The sequence below is a fragment of the Caretta caretta genome, chromosome 15, assembly GCF_965140235.1.
Source record: "Caretta caretta isolate rCarCar2 chromosome 15, rCarCar1.hap1, whole genome shotgun sequence".
Lineage (NCBI taxonomy): Eukaryota > Metazoa > Chordata > Testudines > Cheloniidae > Caretta > Caretta caretta.
In genome coordinates, this window is record NC_134220.1 from 24,774,573 (window position 1) to 24,802,440 (window position 27,868).

The 27,868-nt window shown below is 51.2% G+C and overlaps 1 protein-coding gene across 12 annotated transcripts in view; it reads left to right on the forward strand.

The window, feature by feature from the left end:
* Window positions 1-26,875, forward strand: part of NCOR2 (nuclear receptor corepressor 2) — a 404,021-nt gene extending 377,146 nt beyond the window's left edge. For 8 of the 12 annotated variants that reach the window (XM_048821124.2, XM_048821129.2, XM_048821126.2 and 5 more), the window contains 11 exons: window positions 7-169; window positions 1,100-1,647; window positions 5,426-5,569; window positions 6,968-7,119; window positions 7,508-7,701; window positions 9,171-9,320; window positions 10,327-10,472; window positions 12,261-12,314; window positions 16,711-16,938; window positions 19,665-19,844; window positions 20,201-26,875. In XM_048821124.2, coding sequence (XP_048677081.2) covers window positions 7-169; window positions 1,100-1,647; window positions 5,426-5,569; window positions 6,968-7,119; window positions 7,508-7,701; window positions 9,171-9,320; window positions 10,327-10,472; window positions 12,261-12,314; window positions 16,711-16,938; window positions 19,665-19,844; window positions 20,201-20,376 — 2,135 coding nt within the window. In that variant the 3' untranslated portion in view covers window positions 20,377-26,875. The remainder of the gene's footprint in view (window positions 1-6; window positions 170-1,099; window positions 1,648-5,425; window positions 5,570-6,967; window positions 7,120-7,507; window positions 7,702-9,170; window positions 9,321-10,326; window positions 10,473-12,260; window positions 12,315-16,710; window positions 16,939-19,664; window positions 19,845-20,200) is intronic. The other 4 variants (XM_048821131.2, XM_048821132.2, XM_048821133.2 and 1 more) reach the window with 3 other exon arrangements.
* The last annotated feature ends 993 nt before the right edge of the window (window positions 26,876-27,868 follow it).

Here is a 27,868-nt window from a genome sequence, read left to right on the forward strand (position 1 = left end):
TTACAGGGACCGAGCAAAGCAGCAGCCGTTCAGCCACTCATTCTCACAGCCACCAGCACTCTCCCGCCTCGCCCCGCACCCACGAGACCGTCCAGCAGCGACCCAGCGTGCTGCACAACACGGGCATGAAGGTCATCTCGTCGGAGAGCCTCACCCCGTCGGTTCTGCGGTGTGTATGGGCTTTGCGGCTCACCACGCTCCTGCCCTCGGGAGGTGGAGGGCTCTGGGTTGTTAAGGATCTAATCCTGCGCCGTTGACAGTGACAGGCGTTTTTTGGTCATTGATTTCAATAGGAGCAGGCCTTAGCAGGAGGCCTGTGGTGGGCTGGCTGATTTTGACCGGGGTCTTTTCCTTTTCAAATGGCTTTTGCTGGGAGCTGCTCCCAGGGAGCAAACAGGGGGATGGTCGTGGGCTGTCTGCTCTGGGCCAAATCCAAATGTTCTTACTCAGCCTGTGCGCCAACCCTTGCCTCAATGAGAAGTTTTCTTCAGCCTTTTGAAGTAAGGGCTCCAGAATTTGGCCCCTTACTTTGGTCACTCCAACTGGCCAGCCCCTTGTGCAGCAAACAACCTGGAGTCCGTTCCTGTTGGAAATGCATATGTAGATGGTGGGGTCTCCAGATTGCTCTTAGTCCCAACTTCAGCAGGAAGTTAGAAGTTATCTGATTCCTCTTGCTCTCTGGTATTATGCCACACTCTGCCTGAGCCTTTCTTACCCCAGTGCAGTCTCATGGCTAAGTTTTAAATGGGGAATCAACCACACTGGTTAAATGGAACATGGGTAGGGTTCTCCGCTCACTTACGTCAGTGCAGATGACGAGTAACTCTGCTGAAGTCCAGGCTGGTGTAAATGGGACCAGAGGCAGGCCCCGTTTGTTTAGTTTTCCAAGAAAGACGCATTGTGACCTTCTCCTGTGTCTGTTTCGCATAGTATGGCATTGGATCCATTAACCTCTGAGTAACATGCACCGTAGCTAATACCTCTGTAGGGTTACTGGATTTGACAGGAGCAAACAGCCTAGTTCCTGTGGGGATGGGGAAGCTGCAGTGTCTCTCAGCCCCATGGTCATATTATCTCTGTGTTCCTTTTTGCTTCCAAGATCCTCCTCCACCACCACCACATCGCCTATCCGCTCTGCAGGCTTTCCCCCAGCATCCGCCCTGCGCTGCTCCCTCGGCGGAGTGGACAGCTACGCAGCCATGATGGACCCTGCTCTCCTACAGAAAGAGGCGTCCAGGGCCCGAGAAGCCAAGGTAGAACGCCCTCAGACTGACAACAACATGTTCACCTCAAAGCTGTCCAGTGGGGCAGGCCTAGAACAGTCATCGTCACCTATTAAAGCCATGGAGTCCAGGCCCTTACCAGCCTCCGGGCCAGGTTCTACCCAGCAGTATAGCAGAGGACAGGGGAAAAACCAGCACCATCATCCACCCCTGGATCAGCAGCACGCAGTCTCGGTCAATGAGCAGCACAGTAGAGAAAAGAATCAAAGTAAATCCTTTTCAATGCAGGAACAGGAGCTCCGAGCACTCGGTAAGACCACCATGACAGCGGCCAACTTCATAGATGTGATTATCATGCGTCAAATTTCTTGCGATAAGGGGAAGCGAGAAAGACGCTCGCTAAATAACGACTCCACTAGTGATGGTAAGAAATTGGAGAGGCGGGTGCCAGTCCAAGTTTGTGGCCTAAAACCAATTTGTTTATTTATTTTATTTTTTGAATTGCACGTTTTGGTGGTTGGCTTCTTCCACTTCCTGAGTTTTTGGAATCATTTATGTTATTCGAATCTTTAATTTTTGTTGTTTGTTTTAAAAATCCTTCCTCCCCCCCACCCCCCTTTTTTTTTAAAAAAAATTTTCCTTTGCCGATTCTTGCTTGCAGCTCTAGTTCATTTCCTGTTATTTATTTATTTTAAATTCTTGATTTCACTGTAATTAGCAGTTCACATGTGGCCTATGTTAAAGAATCGTGGGTAATAACTCAAACAGCAAGGGATCTGGGGGGGAGGGGGCGGGAATGTGTGATTCTAACAGGACAGCCATGTCAGACAAGAACAATGTCTTACGTTTGCAAAGTGCCTTTGAATTTGATGGATCCCAAAGCGATGTATCAATTTGTCTATCAAATGATATATCAGTGCTTAGATGCCATGGTGACAGACCCAATATAAAACATAAATATAGATAGTATACTGTACACAGGGATCATGGAGCTGCCATTGGAATGCAACCACTTCTGGAGTGAAACACAGCAGCTGCTTAACCCAGCACAACAGCTTAAGGCACAAAATGAAGTAGAACATGTTTATCCGGGTGAAACTCCTACTGGGGACAGGGGAGGGTGGATCCACATTCGTGCCCGTCTCTATAGGGACGCTTATGGGGACAGCTGTGCTTTGGACCAGAGCAGACCTCTGGGTTCCATTTAGATATTTAGTTAATAGCAAGCGCCATGCACTGCTTAGCCTACAGGCCCCCTGTGCATGTCGCAGTATTATCTCTGTGAATCTCTCCCACACGTCTGCCCTGGATCCCAGCGTTGCACTCCCATGCATGTAAACCTAAGTGCACGGTGTGCACCAGACAATCCACAGGGATAATTGGAGAGGAGAATTTTTTCTGACTCTATTCTATGAATCTTCCCCTCTTTGCTCTTCAAGATCTTACTGATAAGCAGTGATGCTTGTCATACTTGTGATACTTGTCAGTGATACTTCCAGCCAGCTGCCGAGAATGCTCCACTTGTTATGAATACACACTCCCCTTTGGCTTTAGTGGTACATTTTTTCCTGACACTAGTAAAACACATTAAAGCATTTCTGCAAATATGTCTGAACAAGCAGATCATCGGGAAGTTATGCAGCAGCAGGATTTCCTCTGAGCCCATCCAGAGAGCTGGGAGTAGCAACGCTACACCTTACAGTGGTTAGAAATCCTGCTCATTCGATAGGAAGTATGAGGTGTCCCAGCCTAGAGATCTCAGCAAGGGGTGCTACTGTAAAAGAGTTTCCCCTTTTATTGGAGCCAAGGCTATGTTGTGCTGCTGTGTTTGACTGTCCCATACTAGAGAGGGGCTGTGTTCCAATGACCCATGGGCCAGAGCTAGGGACACAGTATCCTGAAAGCCTTAGAACAAGAATTAGCTATATATTACTTTAAGTCTTTTCCATTGATCCCCTCCCCCCCACAAGCTCTCTGATCCGTGGCTGGCCATTAGTACATCTTACTCCTCTTCCTCCTCCAGATGCGCATGAACACAAACAGCTTTCTCCAGTCTGCTCTGATTTCTGGGGGTCACAATATTCCCCACGCTCCAAATGCCCCAGTGCTAGCAGAGGGAGCTGGTCTGCTTCCCACCCCAGCTCCAGCCATCAGTCAGATCAGACTATGACCAGCCAGCCCTGATCAGGGATATCAGTGACGACAATGTTCTGTCAGTAGAGACAAGCCTTTCAGAGTGGGGTGGAGTCCCAGTGCTACTAGGGTTTGGCTCTTCCGCCAAGACTCACTGGAACGTTACCGGAAGGAGTGGGGAACTCACGCTAAGGAGCAATAGCACTAGAAGCAATGAATCATAGAATCTGAGGGTCGGAAGGGACCTCAGGAGGTCATCTAGTCCAACCCCCTGCTCAAAGCAGGACCCATCCCCCATTTTTGCCCCAAATCCCTAAACGGCCCCCTCAAGGATTGAACTCACAACCCTGGGTTTAGCAGGCCAGTGCTCAAACCACTGAGCTATCCCTCCCCCATCTGTATGAGAAGGCGTGTGCCCGATGACCCAGTCAAGCAGGGAGTGAGCAGAATGACCCTTTAATACAAGGCACGTAGGTGTATGGGAATGGCACATCTCCCACTCGTCCCACCTCTCCGCCAGTGACTTCACTTGAGTCCATGGATATCCGCTGGGTTCAGCAAGTGAGCCCAGCTTGGCAGAGGTGCCCTACCTGGGCTGGGATAGGGCGAGCAGGCTGGTCTGTGACTGGCTCCCAGAGAGAATGCACTGGGGTCAAGGAAGCCCTTGGTGAAATATACTTGGGTCTCACAGAGCCAGGAGGGAACAGTGTGAGTTGTCTCCATTGGTAACTCCTGGGAACTCAGCTTTAGGAAGTTAAAGGCGTATCAAGAAGTGCGTGAAATTCCTTAGCCAGAGAGGCAGTGTTTCCAGTGGGCAGGGCGCAAGGTTGAGACTCAGGACACCTTAGTCCTCTTCCTGGCTTTGCTCTCGATCTGTCCTGTGATCTTGTGGAAGTCATGGCACCCCTCCGTGTCTCAATCCCCCCACCTGTAAGATAGGGATAATGATGATGCAGTGTTGCCGGCTCTTGGGGTTTTATCACGTGTTTCATTTTACACTCCAGCTCCTGGAGAATCTCAACTTTCATTTAAAAAAAAAAAAAAGTGAGTTTCTCGCCCCATGGTAGCTGATAAAAGCTTGAAAATGTGGCCTGCATGCACCCCAAAGGAAAATAATAAAACCCAACTGTTGTTGTTAGTATTTGTGTTTAGTCTCGTGGCTTCAATCTCACAGGTTTGGGGTGGCCTGTCTCTCAATTTTTGACCAGTTGAGATTGGCAGGAGTGTGATACTGGCTTTCCTTTGAGATCTACCAGTGAAAATGCCACCTAGAATAGTTAAAACTCAACATCCAACCACAACAGTAATTTGCTTTTCACTGTGTCTGTGGCTTTTATCTATTTGTTGCATTTCCCTGGTGTGGGAGGTGTGAATCCAGGCGGGTCAGTTTCACTGCCTTGAGCTGTTGTGTTTGGGTTTCCAGCTCTGCAGGAAAATGTGATGTTTTTTTCATTGTAATTGAAAAGCAGCAAATGTGGCTGTCCGTGCGTGTGTGTGTGTGTGTGTTTCCTGCTGATTGTCAGCTGGTTCTTCTAATTATGCTGGTACTGTTCGACGCGCCTGGGGCTATATCTACCCTGCATGTGAAGGTGTCCTGATAGCACGGGTAGGCACCCCCACTCTAGCTTTAATCTGTCTAGCACTGGTAACAACAGGAGCACAGATGCGGTGATATGGGCTTCAGCGCGGGCTAGCCACCCAAATATAAACCTGCTGGGGACCCTGGGGATGTTCTTGGGCAGCCAGCCTGTACTGGGGTCCATGCCACTGCAACTTCATTGCTTTTATTACCCATGGTAGCTAGATTAAACCTGGCAGAGCATGCATGCCCAAGCTACCGTCGCGCCTTCGCTGGTAGGGGAGATGTGCCCTGGATGCCCCCTGCCATACTAAGAAGGGCTGTAGAAGCGTCAGCCAGGCAGGTGCATCCTGCAGCTTTAGATGGAGGGTCTCTGATTATTTCTGTCACTTCTTTGCCGATGCTGAAGATCTCGCTGCAGCAGGACACGTAGGGTTAATCGGAACGAAGGAAACTCACTATATAAAGGCCCTTGCTTCCATTTCCCCAGGGTTCCATGGAGGCTACAGCCCTGATGGCGTTGAAGCGGTAAGCCCGGTGAGCTCGCCCAGCGTATCCCACGAGAAAGGGGCAAAGGTGCTGCCGGATGTGGAGAAAGGGCACGGGGAGCACAACGTGAGACAAAAACAGCAAGGTGAGGGGCTGCCGTTGCTGCTACTGGCCGAGGCAGATCTGACGTGGCCCCTGGCACTGCCGACGTTCCAGCCCACAGCCCAGTCGAGGGCTGCCAGGCAAAATATGTGAGGAATCCCCCTCCACCTCGCACAGCGAGCTGTGTCCGCACCAACCTGCGTTCCCTGAAATCTCCCCCTGGGACTACGCTTGTCTTAGCAGTGGGCAGATTCAGGGAACAGAGGCTGGTGGTGGCAAGATGAATGGAGGGACCCACCAGGAAGCTTCTGCCTTGCAAAGATCCAGCTGTGTCCTTGAGAAGGAGGTTGGCCTTGCCATTGGCACTCTGGATGGCGACTCAGGAGATCTGGGTTCAGTTCCTGGCTCCACCATGGGCTTCCACTGAGAGGTTGGCGGAGTCACTCTCTCATCCCTCCTTCCTCTGCCCTCTCCATTTAGACGGTGAGCTCTTCAGGGCAGGGACTCTCGCTCACACAGCGTGCGTACAAGCACCCAGCACAAGGGGGGCCAGATAGGGCCTCTAGGCACTACCCAGTGCGAGCAATAGTGATGCCAGGCTGGCGCCAGTGCCTGGTGACAGGCAGTGAAGGGAAGAGCTGGGAGCAGGGAATGGGCGTTGGCTGACCGTGCTGCAGGAAAGTGCCCATTCCCTTCTGGGCTGGGATGAGGCACACGGAAGGCAGACGACGGGCTGAGAGGGAGCAGGAAATGTGCAGGGAGGCAGGAGAGGCTTAGAAGGAGGGCAGGATGTTCCAGTGGGTAGCCGAGGTCCTGTTTGTGCCTGCCTGGGCATGTTTTGCTGCAGCTGCCACCAGCGTTTGAAGAATAACCTTAGCACGCCGTGGGTTTATCAACTGGCGTAATTCAGCATCCCCTGTTCGGCCTCCCATTGCCGGTTCCTGACAGCAGACTGGTCCAGGGAACTGCAGCTCTGCCAAGGAGTGTCTCGTTAGTACATTAACTAACAGCGGCTGCTTTACATCCCCGGTGGATAGAGCTTTTCATGGGAGCTTTCCAGAGCACTCCATAAATATTCATTAATTAATTACCTGGGAACACCTCAGTGCCCCACCTGATTAGTAAATATCATCAGCCCCATTTTACAGATGGGGAAACAGAGGCATAGAGAGCTTAAATGACTTGTTCAGGATCGCACAGCTAGCCACTGGCAGAGTGGGGGATAGAGCTCAGGTCTCCGGACTCACAGTTCCTTGCTGTAACCCCTACACCAAATTCTCTGGAGAGTCGTCTCTGGCTTCTTTCATAACAAGTAAGTAGCATAGTTTAAAAGAACTGTTTGATTCAAGAGAGGAAGGGCAGAATAGAGCATCTGTGCTGGGTAGGCGGAGACGCTGTGTGATTGCCCTGGGTTGTCATGTCCGTTTCTTTCCTTTCACAGCCTCCCTGAAGCTCTCTGCAGCGGAAGCCGCTCACATGCAGCACCTGCGCCAGCTGCCCGAAGGCCAGCAATCCCCATGTCAGCTGCTGCAGTCGTCCCAGAACATCAAAGGCCACCAGCAGCGGGTGGTCACGCTGGCTCAGCACATCAGCGTAATCAGCTTCTCTCTCCTCCTCCTGTCCAGCAGTTGTTCCGGGGCATCTCCAATGGGGTCAGCAAAGAACGGGCCAGGAGTGGCGTCAGGAGCCTTGGTGGCAGGCCCCGGGGCGGGGGCCACAGGGTAGCAGTTCACCTCGCTCTACTGCAACCCCTCTGGCCTTTTGCTTTTGGAGGCAGCAGAATGCTGCAGAGAAGCCACACTCCGCCCCAGGGGAGAAGGGTGCTTCACCATTCAGCCAACATAACTAGGAGGGGAGAAATAACTAGGGGTCAGCGGCAGAGGGTGCCCTCCCATCCCTTCCCCATCTCCGTACCGCATAAACTACTGCCTAGTGAAGGTTCGCAGACAGAAGTGCTGACTCAACGAGTTTCTTCTTCTAGGAGGTTATCACGCAAGACTACACACGCCATCATCCTCAGCAGCTCAACTCCCACCTCCAGACCCCGGTGTACTCTTTCCCTGGGGCCACGTGTCCCGTGCTGGACCTGCGAAGGACGCCCAGTGAGGCTTACATCCAGCCACAGGAGCACGCTCCGGCCTCCAGAATCTCCCCACAGAGCGAGGGAGACAAGAGGTGAGCTCAGCACCTGATCGGGGCAGCTATGAGATATGGCTCACGCTCACCTCCTTCAGCGGGCTCTGCACAAAGGGGAAAGGGCGCGTTTGAAACATGTGGGAACAAACACAGGCAAACATTCTGGTGGAGACAGGGCACGGTGCAGTTTTAACGTGGCTTAGCTGGTCGCCGGGAGTTCCAGGCTACCCCTATAGGGTTCACATCCACCGGCTAATGCAGCTTGCCCCAGCCACGCAGGGATTTTAACGTGGTAGTGATCATGCTTTTAAAACGCGCCTTTTTTCCTCGTGTGAACAAACAACCGAGCCCTAATCCTGAGCTTTCTCCAGAGCCTGGCTGCTCTTAGGAGTGTTCTCTGCAGGACCCGTCTCTTCCTGCACCTAGTGCCCTCTGCCCCAGAGACACTCTCCACTCTCCCGGATAGCCCAGACTGGGGCAAAGTGGACTCACCTGCCAGCATGAGCAGCCAGAAATAGCAGCTTTCTTATGCAGGGGTCTAGCTCTTGATATTAGGATAACTCAGGAGCAGAGCCCTGCATTTCCTCTGCAGGGTGCTAGAATCTGCCCCCTGTTGGTTGCAGAGGAAACAGGGTGCTCAGTACTAAAAATAAAACCAAGGAGAAAATAATAAGAACAAAAAAATCCCTAGAGAAAGCTCCTGTTCGTCTTTGTCCCTGGTGACTGGTGGAGTTTTGAGCCCTTGTATTTTTCACCCAGATATATTAGTGCTTTCGGAGGGTGCAGGAGTGTCCTCTGTGGTCCTAGAGACCGTCACAATGTATCAGAGGGGTAGCCCTGTTAGTCTGGATCTGTAAAAGCGGCGAAGAGTCCTGTGGCACCTTATTGACTAACGGACGTATTGGAGCATACGCTTTCGTCGTGGGTGAATACCCACTTCATCGGATGCATGTAGTGGAAATTTCCAGAGGCAGGTGTAAATGCACAGTTTGTTAACACTGCAGTAAGAGAAAATGAACTCTCTGGACTCTGCAGAGCCATACCTTCGAAGGGTTAATTCTCCGAAATGCCACAGCTTTGATTGACACATTCTAGAGGAGTTTAGATGAGGCCCCGCTTGCAGCAAATGCAGGACGTCGCCCCGGGTAGAGGATGTACTGATAGGACACTTGATCTGAGCCACAAGGTCCCAGGGTTAGTTCCTCTGTTTCTGCAGTGTAACTATTATTAGGGCCAATTGCAGGATTACATATGAGTTGCCTACAGCTTTGGGGCCTGTCTAAATTTAATCCTTCCGATATAGGTGTGTGGTTCAGAAACACACAAAGCGACATGCTCTTAGCAAATATGCAATTTAAGGGTAACATTAAGGGCTTGGGGGGGTTGGTTCCTCCTTCTCCCTGACGCTCCAGTTTGCAGAAGGGTTTTAATCCCTCTTCCCCTGGTGCTGCTGTGCAGAGGTTAAGAGCATTGTAATGGAATAACAGCATCTCATTGCACGTCCTCAGATCTCCTGAGCAGAGCAAAGCGTCTGCAGGGAGTGCACCGGATGACTGCATTGAGCCTGTCTCGCCACCAGACGGCATGGGAGAGTCGGAGCACGCAAGGAGCACCTCGTACCCAATCTTGTACCGAGAGGGAGAACAGTCAGAGCAGAGGTAACCACAGGAGGAGGGGAACGTGGGCTCTTCCTGCCTGGCCGGGGGTTACAGCACAAAAGCAATACTCTGGGGTCTTCCTTCCCCTCCGCGTTCTACTCTGAGCGCTTGGGGGGCAGAGCTGGGCCATTCCTGGGAGCACAGACTACCCTCGAATGGTAGCCAGTTGTCATTCTATGCTGCCTGCCCTGGAGCGTTCTGGGTCAGGCCTGGAGTGGCTGGCTGAGCTGACTGCCAGCTTTCTTCATTTATATTGCTGCTGGGGTTGGATATGCCACCAAATAACGAGAGTGAGGGATTAACTCGCTTTGCAGCCTCTTCCCGAAGTCCTTCCCTCTGACTGCCAGTGCCCGGGGATAGTGCTTTGCCTCCCATCTGTGGCTGTCCAAGCAGAGTTCATTAACTCTCCCAACCCCAGGGCGCAAAGTACTTGACCCCTGCTGCAGGGTGATAGATGGAGGCTGAGTGACTTCCCAAGGTCACACGCAAGAGGCAGTGTCAGGAGTGGAACCCAGGGATCCTGACTCCTTCCAATTCTTTCCTGCAGCTGAGGGCCAGCCTGTTCTGGCAGCTCAGAGATCCCCTGCCCTTGTCCTCAGTCTCTTCCCAAGGTGCCTTACCACGTAATCTTTCTGCTCCGGTGATTGGCTGAGCAGAAAGAATTCACTTCTAGGGCAGAGGATTTCAGGGCCTAGAGGAGAATTTTGTTGGGGCCCTTCAATCTAGAGTAAGAAGAAAGAAGCCAGAAGTGTTTCTCTTCCAGCCAAGAGACATTTTGTGGTCTGGGACCTCCTGGGGGAATAAGCCACACTGTATTTAGGGGCCTTTGATCAGTCTCAAATTGAAGACAACCTAACTCATAAATGGAAGCTAGAAAGCCCCCAATATCTGGGTGGCCTGGGGCCTGGCTCAAAGCATTGGGTGGCTAATGGGATAGGGGTTCAATAGACAGAAGGACTTAGATTGAGCCCTGTACAGCCATTGCTGATTGCCTTTTGCTTCACAGAATGGGTTCCAAATCCCCAGGAAACAACACCCAGCCCCCAGCCTTCTTCAGCAAACTGACCGAGAGCAACTCCGCCATGGTGAAATCCAAGAAGCAGGAGATCATCAAAAAGCTCGGCACGACCAACAGGAGCGAAACGGAGTACAGTAAGGCTTCCAGGCTGGGGTTTTCATGCAGCCGCTGCCGGCGGGGGTGGTGTGGGATGAAGGCGCCTTGCAAAAACAAAGAAGGGAGAGGGAATTCCAGAGTAGCCCTCTTTCTGACATGGCTGCTGTTGTGATTTAAAGGGACAGGAGCCCACCTCCCAAACTTGAGCAGTCTGAAGCCATTTTCTTCTGCAGCTTTGGGGATGAGAATTTGCTGCCCCATGCTCTTATCCCATCCATGCAGTGGCATATTGTTAAGTACAGAGGCGTAAGCACATCCTGTGCCTCTCCTGCATACAAGTACTGTGCCTGTGTGTGGCCGGGCATGTTGGGAAACGTCTTAGTTCAGTGTCTTCCCACTGCACAGATCCGTCAGAGAGGAACGGGGCAGGGAGATCTGCTGATGGGGAAAAGAGATAGAAAGGCAGGTGACTTGGGGACCTTAAGGATGGGTCATGGCCATTTAGGTCAGATATACCCCTCCGCCACTGCAAGGCGCATTGGTCGTGCTGGCAGCTAGGCCAGGATCTGTGAGACTGATCTACCCCGAAGGTGCCTCTTAGAAGCCTGTCCTTTCCCTGGGGCTGTTGGTCCAGCACCATTCACCAGCACTGACTGACCTCTATAGAAACTAACTAACAAGTGGAGAATAGAGGAGTCTTAAGAGCTATTGACATTTTTAATGACTGCCCAGCCAGCCTGAATTCTGTCTCCTGAAGATGCGTCTCTCAGACCCGACATCAATATTGGTACAGCTCTGAAAAAACACCCAGCCTGACTCGTATTCAAAATTCATCCCATTCCTTCATTAGCCGCTAATAGAGTAGATAGGATCATAATTTAATTTAGCTCAGCATTATACAGTCAATACTAATTCAATTTGAATCCATCTTATAACAGCTGTATTGGATAAGAAGGATCGAGCTGTCTCGTCCTGTGTGTGCTGTTACCATGATCCAACCATATTATGTCCCTTGGGGGACGTATGGTTGAACCGAGTGACCTCCCACTCGTTTCCTTATCGGGGAAAATATACAGAAATAGGAAACGCCTTGTGTTAGAGAACTGCTGTTATTCTAAGAAAAGTGATACCCAAGTCAAATAGCTCAGCTCAGAGGGAAAATATTGACTTAGTATTTCCCCCTTGCTGAATGCATGAACAAAAACTCTTCTCTGAGAATGGGGGAATGAACCTTTGGAAACACCCCAAGAAAGCTCTGGGTTTTGTACCCCAGCTTAACCTCCCAGAGGGCAGGATCTCGTGGTAGAGGGAGACGGGATTGCACTTGTGGAAATCAACATGACTCTCTGGGGCTCTGCTGCATTAATGCCAGTAGGGTTAGACCTGTACCTGTGGTTCTCTGTTGCCATCTCTGGTCCACTTGGTGAGAGCAGCATTCTCCCATGCATCCAACTTCCCAAACCGCCACTCCTTGCATATCAGGCCACCTGGAAGGGCTTTACAGGCCACTGATTGTCCATGGGTCATACTTGGAGAACCTCTGATGTTGATTGGAATGGCCAGGGCTTGCGTGTCTGGGGGTAGCATTGCTTTAAAAACAGAGATACTTTCTAGTCCCAAACCATCATTCCTCACTCCACCCACCCACGCCTCGAACTTGGCCTGGGATTTTGTCAGTGTGGGTAATGTAATGTAGGTGCCAGGCCTCCAACTGCATGTCCCATGATCCTCTGGAGTTGAGGAAGTGTTAGGAAGGAAAAGCTCCCCTAGGAGTCAACCGTTGTGCGCTGCAGTTCTTACTGAGGGACTTCTTTGTCTTCCTCCAGATGTTGGACAGCCTGGGACAGAGATTTTCAACATGCCAGCAATTACTGGAGCAGGTAACAGTCCCAATATATCTTTATTGTATGTCATACTCTGCCACACGCCACACAGAATTCACAGCCTGAGAAGAGGAGTTCAGCAGGTTCCGGTGTCATTTATTGCAATATGATACAGTATATTCCTGGTGGGAAAGGTGGGAGGCTGGGAGAATATGTGCGTACAGCCCTTCCCTGCTTTGGAAACTGCTCTGTCGGGCTGCTGGCTACAGGCCTAGCCCTTTCAAAGCCTCCAGGTTGTCAGAATTTGAGAAGACACAAAAACTTACAGCCTGGAGGCCTTTGGCCTGGGATCTGTTGGGTTGGGAGGAGACCATGTAACGCCAGCAGGGAGGACGCTGTAGGGAAGCAGTATCTTTAAATGGACTCTTACTGGCAGAGGGCCGGCAGCATAAGGTACAGACTCTGCTGCCATGAAGAGGTATGAGCTGGCAAACAGGAAGGTTGGAGCTAGAGTCAGAGGGAGAGGGAAAGGGAACAGGATGCTTTAGCTCAACTACACGTGATGAGCTGGATGCAGGGATCAGTGGGTGAGGTTCTCTGGCGCATGTTAGGCGGGAGGTCAGACTAGATGATCATGCCGGTCCCGTCGGCGTTGGCAGCAGAATTCGGGTCCTTGAACAGTGCTACAAGCTCAGCCCAGAACTGAGGAGAGGCTGCCCGCCATTCCCAGCAAACTTCTTGTTTCATTTTCCCAGACGTGTGTCTTGCTGAAAGCAGAAAGTCCCCACGTGTCTTAAGCCGTTTGGTGGCTGGTTGGGCAGCGTGGTGTCCCAGACTTTATCCAGGGGACACTACATCAGATACACTGACTTGTTAATACTTGTAAATACTTGCTGAAGGGACACATGCCAGACAAAGCAATGACCATCTGAGCCCAGAGGGTGGGGGGAGAGAGAGAGAGAGAGAGAAGGTGGGCTCAGATGTTGGTTCCTATACAGACAGAAAAACATTATTCTGAAACTAAGGGGCCTTCAGGCTTAAAGCTTAGATCAGTAACAATATGAGCTGTATACATTGTGCTAAGTTAATACTTGGTTAGCCCTGGCATTGTGCAAGGTGCTGTACACTCCATAAAAGTAAAGACCGTCCCTGCCCTGAAGAGCTTCCTGTCTAAACGACAGGGACAGTGCAGTGCCCAAAGAACTCCAAGACTGAGACCTGATGCAGAAAGGGGAATGGCTGCGGATAGTCTTAAATGAAGGGAGGACGGCAACTTGGCAGAGTGGGACCAGAAGGTCACGCCACACGCTGCGGGGGCATTGTGGTTTTCCAGAGCATGGCGCACAGTTCCGCCGTTGAGAGCTGAGCCTGCCCAGGGGATGAGGTGTGAGTGGGGCTGGGCAGGTTCAGAGGAGGACAACAGGGCATCCACCCAGGTGGGCCAGCAGAAATGTCCCTGTGCGATGCTGTCGTGGAGACAGAGGTCCCACCTTGTTACTGAGAGGGGACAGCCGCAGTTTTTCAGAGGCAGTAGTCACCTTTGACCTCCAGGAGCTCTATTTCGGAGAAAAGAGTGTAGGCATCTCCACAGGCCCAGAGCCTGAAAGTTCGACCTGCCTCACGGGCGTTTGCCGTTGAGTGGCAATGAGCTCCTGTGCGAAAAAGACCTTTGCTCCCTTCCTGCAGAACGGTGGTTCTGGAAGTGGAGGGACTGTACTTTCGTACGGGAGCCCTCTCACCAGAGCACTGCGGGGCTCCAAAGAGCTGAGTCCATGACTCCTGGCTCTGCGTGTCTCTCTCTCTCTCTCTCTGTCTCTCTCTGTCTCTCCAAGCTCTTCAGCATTAAAGGAGGCATTCAGGCTACTCCTCCCTACTCCAGCACCACACGAGAAGTCAAGGCCTCTGGTGCCAGTGTCCCTGTTACACTCCATTGCAACAGGGGAGCCCAGCAGTCCCGGACTGTGAGGCCTCTTCCCTCCCCACTGAGAGCGCAGCCAGCTCCAAGGGGTTCCCAGAATCCTCCCCCTGCAGCTGAGGGGAATCCGCTTCTCAAATGATGGCCTGTCTTTCCTCAGGCCGCCCCTGGGGGCACAGGCTCGGGTTTCATTGGCAGCCCCTTGGCTGCTTCTGTAACAGGCTTGCTCTTCCCAGCTCAGATGTTTCAGGGTAGTAGCCGTGTTAGTCTGTATCCGCAAAAAGAAAAGGAGGACTTGTGGCACCTTAGAGACTAACCAATTTATTTGAGCATGAGCTTTCGTGAGCTAAAGCTCACTTCATCGGATGCGTTCACGAAAAGCTCACGAAAGCTTATGCTCAAATCAATTGGTTAGTCTCTAAAGTGCCACAAGTACTCCTTTTCTTTTTCCAGCTCAGATGTGTGTCTTTTCAGACGTCAGAGGCTACTGGAGCAGGGCTGCTCTCCGCCTTTCCTCTCCAGAGGCTCCTTTTTCCCACGCAGTGTATAAATAACCTGTGGAAAGCGCTGCCGGATTTTATCGAAGCCTCGTGGAGAGCGTTCCCAAAAGGGATTAGGCATTGATAGGGCCAAGAACAGCACTGGAACAGGACAGGGAGCAGCAGTCAGGGCTCCTGGGTTCTCGCTCCAGCTCTGCCCCTGGCTTGCTGGTTGCCCTTGACAAGTCACTTCACCTCGCAAAGCCTCCCTTTCCCCTTCTGTGCAATGGGTACAGCAGTGCCTGCTTCCCAAGGAAGTTGCGGGGGCTTCCTTCTTAGCTGGAGTGCGCTCTGCACGCCTCAGCTGAAGTGTGCTGTGTACACATGCATCACTATATAGCACGCTTCATGAGGCAGACAAACCGAGCTAGCGGATCATATTCATTTGCTTTTCTGTATCAAACCAAAACCTATGGCCCTCCGAGCTGAGTCCCCACTCTAAGAACACGGACTTCAGTGGTGTTAACGCCGGGACTGGTCTTTTTGTAGAATGCCTAAACTTCCCAGGGACCTGCACTGTCCCCAAACCCTGCCATTTGGTCGAAAGGCAGGCATCAGCCATGGATCCTTCTGGCATCCCACTCTATGCTAGGGAACTAGACCCATGCCCACTGTGCATTCCCACCCTTTTTTGTTTGATCCAAGCCCCAGGTTGAGCCCCAAGTTTCTGTGGTATCTGCAAGGCAGAGGCTGCTGGCAATGGGGTTCTCTGCCTTAAAGCTTCCCAGTAAGAGTTAGTATTGGGGAAGGGAGGCGGTGACCAAAGAGCCAGGTTTTGACCCTGCACAGTGGTTAAGCTGACTCATGCAGGCAGTCGAGTCAGGTGGATCCCTTTAGCTGTGAGCTAGGAGCATTGGAGGCGGGGGGTTGCGTGTCCTTGTCTGTGTCAGCAGGAGCTTGGGTGTGAGACTGGAAGTGTTGCAGGGAAAAGCCTGTAGCTAAGGGTCGCTCCGCTGGGCTGAGCGAAGGAGAAAGGCAAACGCTCGGGAATGTAGGTGGGTTTGGGACACTAGAGCAGAGTGTGTGATGCTGGGAGCTGGGTAGGGATGCTGCTCATTCGCAGGGGGAGGAATGAACGTGTGAGCGCTCCACTGCATAAGATACGAGGAGGGGGCACCATGGCTGCAGCATTCCCACTGGGAGAGGAGAATTGCTCTGAGGGTGGGAAGAGGGGGCTGCAGGCACCAAAGTGGCCATTAAGGAAACATGGCATTTTATTTTCTTGCCTGTATTTTGACTCTCTAAGTTTTGCCCTTGCTCGTTTCCTGTAACCGACGCATTGGGAATGATGGTCCCGTGGCTGAGCGAGTGCCCTACGGTCCCTGTGCGGCGCTGCACCATAACTGCATGGCTTCTGATGACTCACAAGCACTCAAACACATCACTGCGTTTCTGCATCCTGTTTCCTAATGACATTTGACCTGTAGATGTGGGTGTCTGGGCCCCAATGGAGTCCGGACTACAGATGGTGCAGGGGGCTGGGAAGGAATTAAACAGCACGGGGACGGATTCTCTCCTCTTGACCTCCTGCCCCACCGGACCCAGTAGAGAACAACCCGACAGGAGAGCTAGGACAAGTTCCCCAGCAGGTTGTTGCTGGGCCGTGTGCCCACGAGGCACTGCCAGCCACAGGATCCATTCCTGTCACTCCATTGTCGCTCCTCAGCTATTGAGGCATTGGGGTCTCCATTTAAAATTTTTTTTTAAATCATTTCCCCCTTTCCCCCCCCAGACTCTTCCTCACTCAGCAAGTAGTTTTCTAACTCCCCACCCCCCCAGCTCCTGCCAAGCCCTGGGGCGGGGCGGGGGGATGGAGTGCACTGCAGAGCTTAAAAACAATATGACAAATTTTGTTGCTTTGCAAGAATGTGCTGACTGTTTGTTTCTTCCCTTCTCCCTTGTCTCCTTTCTCCCCCCCCCATCTTTCTTCTTATTTGGTTCCCCCCCCCCAACCCATCTCCCACCCCTCACCTCTCCTTCCCCTTTCCGTATCTCCCAGGGCTAATCAGTTGTAGAAGCCAGTCGGTTCAAGAAAATTCCAGTACCAACATGGGGTTGGAGGCAATAATTAGGAAGGCCCTAATGGGTAAATATGACGAGCAGTGGGAAGAGCGCTCGCCTCTCAGTGCCAATGCTTTTAACTCTCTGAATGCCAGTGCAAGCGTGCCCGCTGCTATGCCCATAACCGCTGCTGACGGACGGAATGACGACATGCGCTCCTTGCCAGGTCTGCAGCCCTTTCCACCTTCGCCGTTTCTCAGCGTTGTTCATTCTTTTTTTATATCCTCTTTGTTTTGTGTTTTCCCTTCGAGCTTTGTGAATTCGCTGATTAATCCTGGAATCTGTTATGTTCGTGTCGGAGCCTGAAAGGGGCTGTTGCTTTTTCTCTAAAACACTGACCGGGCTCTTTTCCTTGTTTAATCTCCTTTTCTTCTTATGTTGTCAAGGTTTATTTTAACAAAAAAAAAAAAAAGCCAACGGAAAGACACTGCAGAGAAATGTGGATTTCAAACAAATCCCAAGCCCGAGCGAGGATCCTGATTCAGCAAGGCCTTTAAGCCTCCCTGCTGAGCCAAACGTTTAGATTTACGTAAAGCGCCGTCTGCTTCAGTTAAAGCACTTGATTGAAATCAAGTTCTTGAGTGCTTTGCTGAATCAGGGCCTGAGATCATATTGCCCCAAAAGAGATACTCGCCCAGTGAGAAATCCATGCTTCTCTTGGTAGAAATGTGCCCCCTGAATAAAAATAGTCCTTTAAAACACACACGCCCCATTGTGGGGATCAGGGAAGGGACATTTGGGGCACTGGAGGTAGAGAAGCACAAAGTTTTCCATTCCCCTCCAGCCCAGGTGTCCCTAGCTCTGGCTGTGTGATATCCACAGTACCAGGGGAAACAACCTCATTCAGATGGTAGCAGGGCTCGTGGTTAACCTCCCATCTGGGGCTCCCCATGTACCTGCCAGGGGGAGTCTTCACCTGCTCTCGGCTGGGTTGATGGTTAACCACGGTTGTAGATTGGCTCCAAGCTTTTCTTTAGCTGTCAGTGTTGCCTGCCCACCATTCAGCCGCTGCAAAGGCCTGGCGCTGTATCTGTCACTCTGCTTTGGAAGACAGCCTTCTGGAGCCTTCTGGAAGACAGGCTCGCTGGTGGAGCGGTGGGAACGGCAGCCCCCCAAAACAGCCGGGGCTGGGGAGAGATGCCGTGTCAGGGGACAGCAGAGGGAGGCATTTGGAATGGGAGGGAAGCCTCAAGGCAACTGAGAATGGTGGGATAAGGCAGAAACTTTGGAAAGCTGGGGAGGGGAGCATCCCTGCTGAGGCCAGAAGACCCACTGCTCCTCCCGCCCCATGCCACGAATTGGGCATCTCAGGACGTGAGAACACTGCTTGCAAGCCTGTGCAGCAGGTCAAATGCAAGGAATTGCCCCTGACTTCAGGGTTGGGCCATTGTACAGCTCCGGGGACAGCCATTCCCACGAATCTCCCCAATGCCGCTAGGACATGCGGAGGTGGGTAGAATCAGAAATGTGGGCAGGGGGTGGGGAGTCCGTCATTCCCCCAAATACCAATTGATTTGCCATCCACATGGGTTAACATGGCTCCAGTTACAGAAGCATTGAGTTACATCTTGTCCTGGCAAGGACAGGACATGGCTGGGTTGGAGAAAGGGAGCTCTGCTGCTTATCCTGGGAATTCACCAGAATGGAGCCGTTCTGGCAGGGCCACGCAGAGATTTTGAGGGCCTGGGGCAAAATCTGAAAGTGAGGCCCCTACCCTTCCAAAAACCATTACCATGGAGACAAATGGGACTCAGGGGTGTGGGGGGTTGGAGAGAGAGCCCATCCCACACTCACCCCACAGCAGCGACTCCCATCTTGCAGGGCTGGGTCCAGCTCCCTGCTCTGGGCGTTGCAGCCCGGTGCATGGGGTAAAAGCACCATTCAGGTTTGGCCTGACTGTCTGTCTGTCAGGACAGGGAGTGAATGGTGTTGTAACCCCAGGCCATACGCACTCAAATTCCATGGGCATGGGGGCCATCTCAAGTGGAGGGGCAGGGCAAACTGCCCCCTTTGTGCTCCCGGGCGGCCCTGCATCCAGACTGTCTGTAGAGAGGGAGGAGGAGCATGTGGGTTCCTGTTCCTTCTCACACGCAGTCCCTGTCCTACTGAGTCACTTAAAGCCCCTGGCACTGGGTTTTAGGAGTTCAATGAGGCACTCCCCAGTCCCTTGCAGAAAAACGGCCAGGCCGGGCCAGCAGGCAAACACCCTTCATCAGCCCACTCTCTCCTTGTGCCAGACCCTTCAGTGCGTCCAAGTGCGCAGCCCCCATGCCGGACACAAGCTGCTGCAGCTTGCTTCGTGGTAGCAGGTGAGTTCAACAAGGAGCCGACAAGGCCATGGTGGCGTGGGGGGGTAAGTCAGGGAAGTATTTGGCCCTTTGAGCCTTTCCGTTGCAGCTGCAGTAGCTTCTTCATTCCAGCAGAGGGCCTTGAAATCCTTGGGCATTTTAGCGAATGGTCGATAGGGGTTTGCTGGTAGAACGCCCCGAATACAGGCGCACTCTTGTAGCATGGGAAAACCTTCCCGTTTCTGGCTGGGAAATGCCAAGAACTCTGTTCTGTACCATTCCCCGCCCAGACGTCTGCTGTGAAGGTTCGCGGATGCTAAGCTTCCTGTACCTCTAGTGGTACCTGAAGGCTGCACGTGCAGTTCTGAACATGCAAGAGACCTAGATCAAGCTCCTAGTGAAATTGGGGACTCATCCAGAGACTCCTTAAAGGGGCCAGACCTTGAGGAGCTGCTGAGCACACCCCCCCCCCCCCTTTGAACATCAGGCTCCTTTAAGGCATCTCCGGTTAGGCACCCAAAATCATGAGCCGCTTTTGCTGCCTTGGCCATGTGGCGTGTGTCTCCAGCGATCAGTTTGACAAGCAAGGTGCTTCTCTTTGCAGGAGGAGGAGGGAAGCCAAAGATTGCTGCCAGACCCAATGGCCGCAAGGCCAAGTCTCCAGCGCCGGGCCTGTCCTCCGGAGAGAGACCACCGTCTGTTTCTTCCGTTCATTCGGAGGGGGACTGTAACAGGAGGACACCGCTAACCAATCGAGTCTGGGAGGACAGGCCTTCGTCCGCAGGTATCGCAGCGCTGCCCCCTGGGGGCTTTGGCTCTGCACTCTGCCAGGTGTGGGAGGGTGAGATTGCCTCCCCAGACAGACACCCGGGTCAGTGTCAGCTAACTCGTCCCGTTAGGGAAGTTACTACTTATTATACCTGGGGACACCCCTCGGGAGTCAGCTGTGCCAGTTCATCGCACCCCTGACCCACAGGCCCCGCTGCTCTTCCATTCCTGGGCCTCTCTTCCCTGCCACTTGTGCTGAATTGCAAGGGGGCTCTCTGACACTGAGTGGGGGGGTGCTGGTGAGTGAATTCCCTGCCCTGGGCCACTTCTTGGACCATGTTGAGTTTCTCCTTTCCTTCTGCACCGATTCAGGTTCCACGCCATTTCCATACAACCCACTGACAATGAGGCTTCCAACCGGCGTGGTCACGGCCCCGCCGCCAGCGTCCATTCCACAAGGGAACTCCACCAGCCAGCACCACGCCTGGGAGGAGGAGCCCAAGCCGCTGCTCTGCTCCCAGTACGAAACGCTGTCAGACAGCGAATGAACGAAAGAGAGGGAGGGAGAAGAGCGGACACGCGTGGGTAGCGAGCTGGCCAAGGTGGACTCCGACCATATCAGGCCATGGCGCTGTCAGCAAAGAAACCGGAGCAGCGCTTTTCCAATCGGTCGATTTCTCACATCAGGAAATTTCTGAACCCTCTTCAGTCTAAAGCCTTAAGACAGCCACATGGAACCCAGCCTAGTTCTCTTTCCAGCACTGGTGTCCTCACCCAGCAGCTGAGAGCCTGAGATACAGTCTGTGAACAGCTGATGGGAGGGGGGAGGAAGCTCCAAAGGATGCAGTCGCTCACTGAATCCCAGTTGTTTACTCAGGGGAGACCAGCTGGTGCTCCAGTTCTCCTCCTTAGATTCGGTGAGAATGAGGAAACCCATGTTGGGAGGAGAATGAGCGTGCTTGGGTGCGTGTGCGTATACTATATGTGTGTGCGCGTGCCAATACACACACATAGCATGTATTCTCTGCCTGCACACCCGTGTTGCCTGCTGTTGAGTACTTGAAATAGGATTAGACTGCCCTTCCCCAGCCTCCAGGTTGCTCCGTGCGTTTATCAGCCCATGGGCTGCGCCACTGATTTATAAAATCAAACGGGCCCCATGTTGTTCCTCTTGGGCTGCTTGGGATGTTCTTTTTCTTACAGGCATCCCCTGCATGGGATTAACTTCCCCAGCAGTGCCTCGACAGATCAGGCCCCGGAAAAGCTTAAACAAATAAAAATTACAGGGTGGGGGGAGGAAAACTAAGGATCCATTTTTTAAAAAAAAAAAGTCCTTCTGAGAAAGAAACCCTTGGTTTACCTTGTAATCAGAAGACGTTCCCCATCTTGTGCTGCATTAATCTGCAGATGAAGGGACTCCATTGCTCTAAGTGCATTGTTTCCTGACTGGTGAGAAAAAGCAATTGTAAATGATGTATTGGTCTACAGGGTATATTTTTGATACCTTCAGTGAATTATGTCAAGATGTTTGACGTGAGGAAGGACTTAAAACAGTATTACGTGCTGCTTTCAGTCTCGGCTCCTGGAAAAGAGGTTCTGTTGTTGCGTGCAAAGTTTGACGAGTTTGTCCATTGTATGGAAATGTAAAAGAGGTCTCGTTGGCCCGGCCCAGTTGTCTGTACGTCAGTAGAATGTATTAACTTAGTTTTAAAAAAAAAAAAAATGTTACCACACCTGCAGGGCCTCCTCATTCTTACATGTACTGCTCTCAAGCCCAGAGGGGTTTTCTCCTCCTTGCAGGGGGTTACTCTCTGGCACAGAGATCTCAAGGGAGCCTTTCCGAAGACCTTGTCGGTGGCTTTGTTTGCAGTGGGAGGGGATTCGTGAGAAACTTAAAACGTTGGTATTGTATTTTTTCTGATGCACATGAACGCTCTGCTTTATATTATTTTTCATTCCATGATGTTGGATCATATCTGCAGTTACACGGTTCAAGAACAAAATATTAGACTTTTGTTTTTCCTTCACTTCTGCTTTCTCACTCTGGGGATTTGCGGGGCGGGGGGGAAGATGATGTATTAAATGCTTTGCATTCTGCACGCTAGAGGAAAGAAGAGCAGGACATAGACTTTCTGCCTCTCCCATTGCCTGTTGGAACAGACAGCTGCTGTGCACAGAATCTCTGATCTGCGAGGAGTATATCGACGGAAAAGGTTCACAGTGTCACACTATCAATGGTTATTTTTCTTCAACACCGTCTCAAGGGTGATTCCAATTTCAAAGCAACAGGAAGATCGTACGTGGTGGTTGGTTGGGGTGTTTTTACAATGTGCTGGTTTTTAAAGTTGCCAGACGTTTGTGTCTTTTCTGCTGCATTTTTTGGTTTGTGTTTTTTTTCAACGCACAAAATATTTGGAAGTGTGTTTGTTGCTGAAGGTGTGGCACAGCTCAGAAACAAAAGGTCGACGGCTGCCGTTTTGGGTATAATATTTTACAAAGAAACCGTAGGTTCTTCTGGGTGAAGTTTAAATTCACCCCATCTTTCCCCCTAATAGCCCCTTTAAAAAAATTACATGGTCAGAACAGCCTAGCACTGTAGTAATAGTGAGGTTGGCTGCAGTGTCTTGCCAAAAATGTTTGCAATTTTTTAATGAGACATGAACACGCTTTTCACCAAAATGTTTACCAGAAATCCAGCCCATTTTTGACTGGCGCTGGAAAAGAAAAAAATATGATTTGTCACAAAAACCTTCCCAGTTTTCAGCTAGCTCTAGAGATTTAGACCTTTTACTGCAGCTTTTTCCTGTTTCCTTAAGGGATCCAAGCTTTGTCAGCCACGGTGAGACTAGACCTCAGCGGTACCTCGCAGTAAGTGACAGCAAGAGGAAATAAATGCAAGTAGCCTGTGCGAATGGACAGAGAAAGCTGGTCTCAGACGTGTGAGGGGTTGCCATCCAGTCCTTGCTTAGCAGGATAGGTGCATCAATCCCGGCAGGGCGAGCTGGATGTTTGTGTGTTTCCCACACCTCGTGGGGAATCTGGCTGTGCAGTGCAGAGGAAGTGGCGTTCTGTATGAAAACTAGAGCTGAGCTGGGAGGAGGGGCTGGGATTCTCTTCCTGAATGGGCTGATCCCTGAAGGCGGCCGTCATAACATGTCAGATAAGTGAGACATTTGAGAATTTAGGCTGGAAGTTTTAAATGGGGGCCTAAGGGAGTTAGGCACCCATCTATCATTGACCTTCAGTGGAAGCTTGGGAATCTTAACCCCTTTAAGCCCCTTTGCAAATGCCAGCCCAACTGGCTTGGGTTTTGCTGACAGAGCCCCTCCCCTCCCCGCCCATGCCAGATGTGCTGATGTAGCGCAAATGATAACAACAACCAACCAGCTAGAACGGTTCCACTTCCTTCCTTCCTGTCCCACTGCCCCATTCATGCTCACATGACTCTCCAAGTCAAAGTGAAAACACTTGGACATCAAAATGGACAGTTTGGGTTCCAGCCTTGGGCATCCCCCACTGACAGAAAGAAAAGGAAATGCCTGCAAAGTGCATGGTTCAAATATAACCTGGCAAAGAGCCGTACAAACATGCACTGCCATCTGATGATGCCTGTTATACTTGGCAGCCCGGGCCGGGTGAATGTCACTGTTACATCAGAGGGGGGAATGTCTAATGGGGAGGGGGGGAGCCTTGGAAATCCTTCCTTTCGATGTCCCGGGCAGCTGCAGCTGTTTGTCTCTGCAGCCCCTCAGCTGCCCCATTGCTTACTTGATACCCAAGGGAGGGTTTCAGGCAGAGGAGCAGGGGAGGGTCTCCTTGTTCATTGTTTCCTTCCGGATGTTTGCACCATAGAGGGTTTTAGCCCCAGAAGTCAAATATCTTGGGAGCAGAGTGAGTCTTTCAAAGCCTTAATTGAGTGGTAAGTCTTGAGTCATTGGTCGCTTTTCTTCCCTGCACTTACTGCACGTCAAGTGATGAGTGCAACTGCAGCTTCACCACCTGGAATGTCCCCGTCGAAGCACAGAGCTTGCTGCGTTTAACAAGGACAGGCCTGGGATTACTGAAAAAGAGAGAACCTCCAAAACCACTCGGCAAAGGTCTTCTGTTAAATCCAGACCTCTTTAAATATTGCTGAGACTCTTAGTCTGTTTGGGTTCTGTGCAGCAGTGCTCATCTTATATGGCTGGATAGTCGTCATCCTGTGGCTTCTGTGGTACCTTGCCTTTGCTAAGGGGGCAGGGAAATAGGGACCTGGTCTTTAGGCACATGCGCTGTCTGGAAGGAGTGACAGCCGGATGCCCAAGGTGAGCTACCCAGGAATGGTGGGTGGGTCTGTAGCCGCCAAGAGGTTCAAGCCACTATAGTTCTCTTTGGGCTAAAAAGATTTCCTGTTCTGCAGCTAGAGAATTTCATGCTCCAGAGCACCTCTCCCCGGAGCTATTCGCAGAAGGAACAGCCCAGTGCCAGTTCCCCGCTCTGCCCTGCAAGGAGGTCCCCAAGTCTGACCTGCAGGGACCAGCTCTAGGGAGCGAGGTTGGTCCATTTGGTTGTGAGTCTGCCCACAGCTGCCAGGCAGGGCATGGTTCCTCCAGTCTGGGGTGAGGACAGAGATCCACCGACTCGTTCCACACAGGTGGTTGCAATCAGGACCCTTAAGCAGTACGCTGTGAGGCATTGCTGCTTTGCCACATGGAGCAGTTGGACAGCTCGTTTTTCAACAATGACAAACGACTGTACTGGGAACTCGCCCAGGCTCCTCTTCACAGGGTCAAATGCTCAAAGAAAACCTTGTTAGTAAGATACTGTTCCGTTCCTCTGTGTACAGTACCAGGAAAAATTAAACCTCAGTGCACCCACGGATCCCCACCCTGCTTCCGAATGCAGACAGGCAGTGCCCAGAGCTCACCGGTGGTCTTGGCTAGGATTGTTACGGGGAGGAGGCAGCAGGGTCTTTAAAAGCTCCCGATCTCAGCTTTGCAGCTTTCTGGTTGGGCTAGAGTCTGAATTGTTCTTGCTCCTCCTTTGTCTAGACATCTGCATGGCAGGTGTTGAATGATTTTCATTGGAAAAAATGTCCCCCCAAAACCACACACCCCTCTGTCATCGCAGTCCAACCCGACTGTGCGGATACATCCACAGTGTGCGCCCCTGGAAGACACCAAGGGCAAACCCAAAAGCATGTAGTGTTGCCAGAAATAACCACAAAACCTCCAATAGCCACGTGTGCCTAGAACTTCTCTGGGCGCTCTTTATGTGACAGATCCAGCATCACTGAGTCTAATGACAGCACCAAACCAAGCTGAAAATGGGGTGGGTTGGTAAACGTACACAAGCTTGGAGTAGTCACAGTTCATGGCATCCTAGGCCAAGATCCGCAAAGGTATTTAGCCATTGATTTCAATGGGATTTAGGAGCCTCCATACTTTTGAGGATCTGGATCATAGGTCTTAGCTGTACTTTAAAGGAATGTTTTCTTTTAGTAAGTGAGAAATCATATTCCTATTGAAATTAGTGGCAAAACTTCCACTGACTTCCCTGGGGGCAGGATCACGTCCCGAACCATATGCATGATATTTGGCCGATGTGGGACCAAAGAAACTCAGTGAGTAGGGTTAGACCTGAACTAGGGTTTATCCAGGTCGGGCTGTTTTTGTTTATCCGGTTGATATCAGTGACTGGAGCAGAGCTGCCACCATGGAGTGTGAAATGCATTTGATTGCAGTGCAAACTCTCTTCCTGGTGTAAATTCATTCATTCAGGTCCAGTCAGTGACTCTTACATCAATGTTGTCAACTTTGTCAAGAAAGAATGGAGGGTAGGCTCTCTCACTCGGAGTTCCGGAATAGAAATAGGTGACCCAGGATGTTGTGTGAGTGTATTCTGTATTACTGAGGACTGGTGTTTTCCTTATAGTTACATACAGTACATGGTATTTCAGTGTTACAGTGCTGGGTATGATCCAGTCTTTTGCACAAAGCTGCTGGAACAAGCAGCTATTGCACTTAGAGACACTAAGATTTCAAAACTGTAACCCCACCCCAACCCTCCGCTCGGTGTTTGGTTTTCAAGGGACTGATCCTTTTAAGAGACTTCCCCAGAGTCATTGGCTCTGCCCAGAGCGGCGTTGGGGCAATGGTATCAGTCGGACAGAGGGTTGTTTTTACTTACTGGTAGTATGCTGAGGTGTGTGGCCAGGAGCCCGTTGCTTTAGGTTTCCGGGATGCAGTGCTAAGGACAGATGTTGTAAATACGCTGGTCACTTCTGATGTTCATCTAACAGGTTCTTCTTGCTGTTTTGAGTACAAGGGAGTGGAGTCTTCTCCAGTGTTCGTGACTACGGCCACATGTACATTCCACACAGGGATTCGGGAATGACAGTCCCTTCAAAACGAGGTACTTCCTTGTGCCCAGATACTGTAAATTCTGTGTGAGAGTGTGTGTCCACTCCTAGACTCTGTGTGTGTGAGTGTGTGTGTGTATATACATCTCCATATGCATGTGTGTGTAGGCGTGCACACACACATGCTTTACATGTGCCTGAATCGATTTATTGGCATATATCCATGGATGTACTAAACATACAAGCTGAATTTTGGTAAATCAGGTTCACCACAATTCAGCTAAATTCAGACTCCATTGACTGCAACTTCCATATAAGGTGAGCACCGTCTGTGTTAGCTGAAAGGAAAGACTCTTTCATACAAAACTGTGTGCATAATCTCTGTCCGATTTTGGTGACCTATGTCTTTGTGCTACCTGCTATGATTTGTATTGATCGTGCAATCAAAAATGGAGGTTATAGTAAACTATTTAAAACGAAAGGTTTGAAGTTAGTGTAACCAACTTTCTAATTTGTACAAACAAAACAAAAAGATAAAAGGACAATTTATTGTTTGAACTGTACAAGGGGGAAAAAAATCTATCTTTTGTACAACCAAATTGTGCATAGCGGTTTTGAAGCGAGTTGTATGATAGAATGGACTGTATATAGCACTGATGTGTTGTAAATATTTATGCGGCTTGCTATAAAGGGTTGGTTTTCTTCTACTGAAGGTGAAGTTTTTGTTCGCTGTCATTTTGCTCAACAGGCCCACTGGCATTGTGGGTAGCAGTGTCTGAACACTGCTTTACTGCTTTAAATAAAAAAAGAAGAAGGAAAAAAAGCTTATTGCCAACAAAGCAGCGCTCTCCTCTGGTTCTTGTGTATGTCACCCCAGTGGCAGCAAGATGGTCAGCTGACCTTTCCAGAGAGCACGAACCTCCAGGAGAGGCACCCGATGGTGACAACTGGGTCGAGTTTAAAGAGGAGTTCGCTAAGAGTGCGTCTACACTGGGATGGCAGCGTAGGTAGATCTATCTGCGCTAGCATGGCTAAGTAGTGTAGATGCAAGCTACAGGCTTCAGGGTGCGCTGTACAAGCCTGCCAGGCTGCTCTCCTCTGCAATGCATAGCTACAGGGGACAGTGAAAGGCTCTGGCAGCGGGGAAGAGCTCTGGCAGCAAGGAGCTGCCGGAGCCTTTCCCCACCAACAGAGCCTTTTCCTGCGGCAGGGAAAGATTCCAGCAGCGGGGAGGCTGCGGCACTGCTAAAAATAGCAGAGTGTAGATGGCAGAGGTGCTGTTTGGGCCTGTATAGAGCTGTGTAGGGGACATACCCACAGGATTCAGGCCTGGTGTCTTTTACTTGCCTAGGCAGTGCCACATGTCTACACTGCAGTTTATACCCAGGCTGTAGGCCATGCACTGTGTGTCCTCTACACACCGCCATAAGCGATGTGCGGTGTGGATGTGCCCTCTGAGGCAGGTGAGTTGAAATCCTGCATTTACACGTAACATGCCAAACACAGAACGTGCATTATCCCGCAACACACATTGCTGCTTCCCCCCAAGTAGCTCAGTGCACAGATGATAAGCACTGTGCAAGTACCTGGAAAGTTACGCAGGGCAATGACACCAGCTGTAGAGAGAGGATTGGGCATGGGGGGGATTCATTCTGCCTGCAGATGTCACTCCTGCAGAAGGTCTGGGTGCTGCACCCATG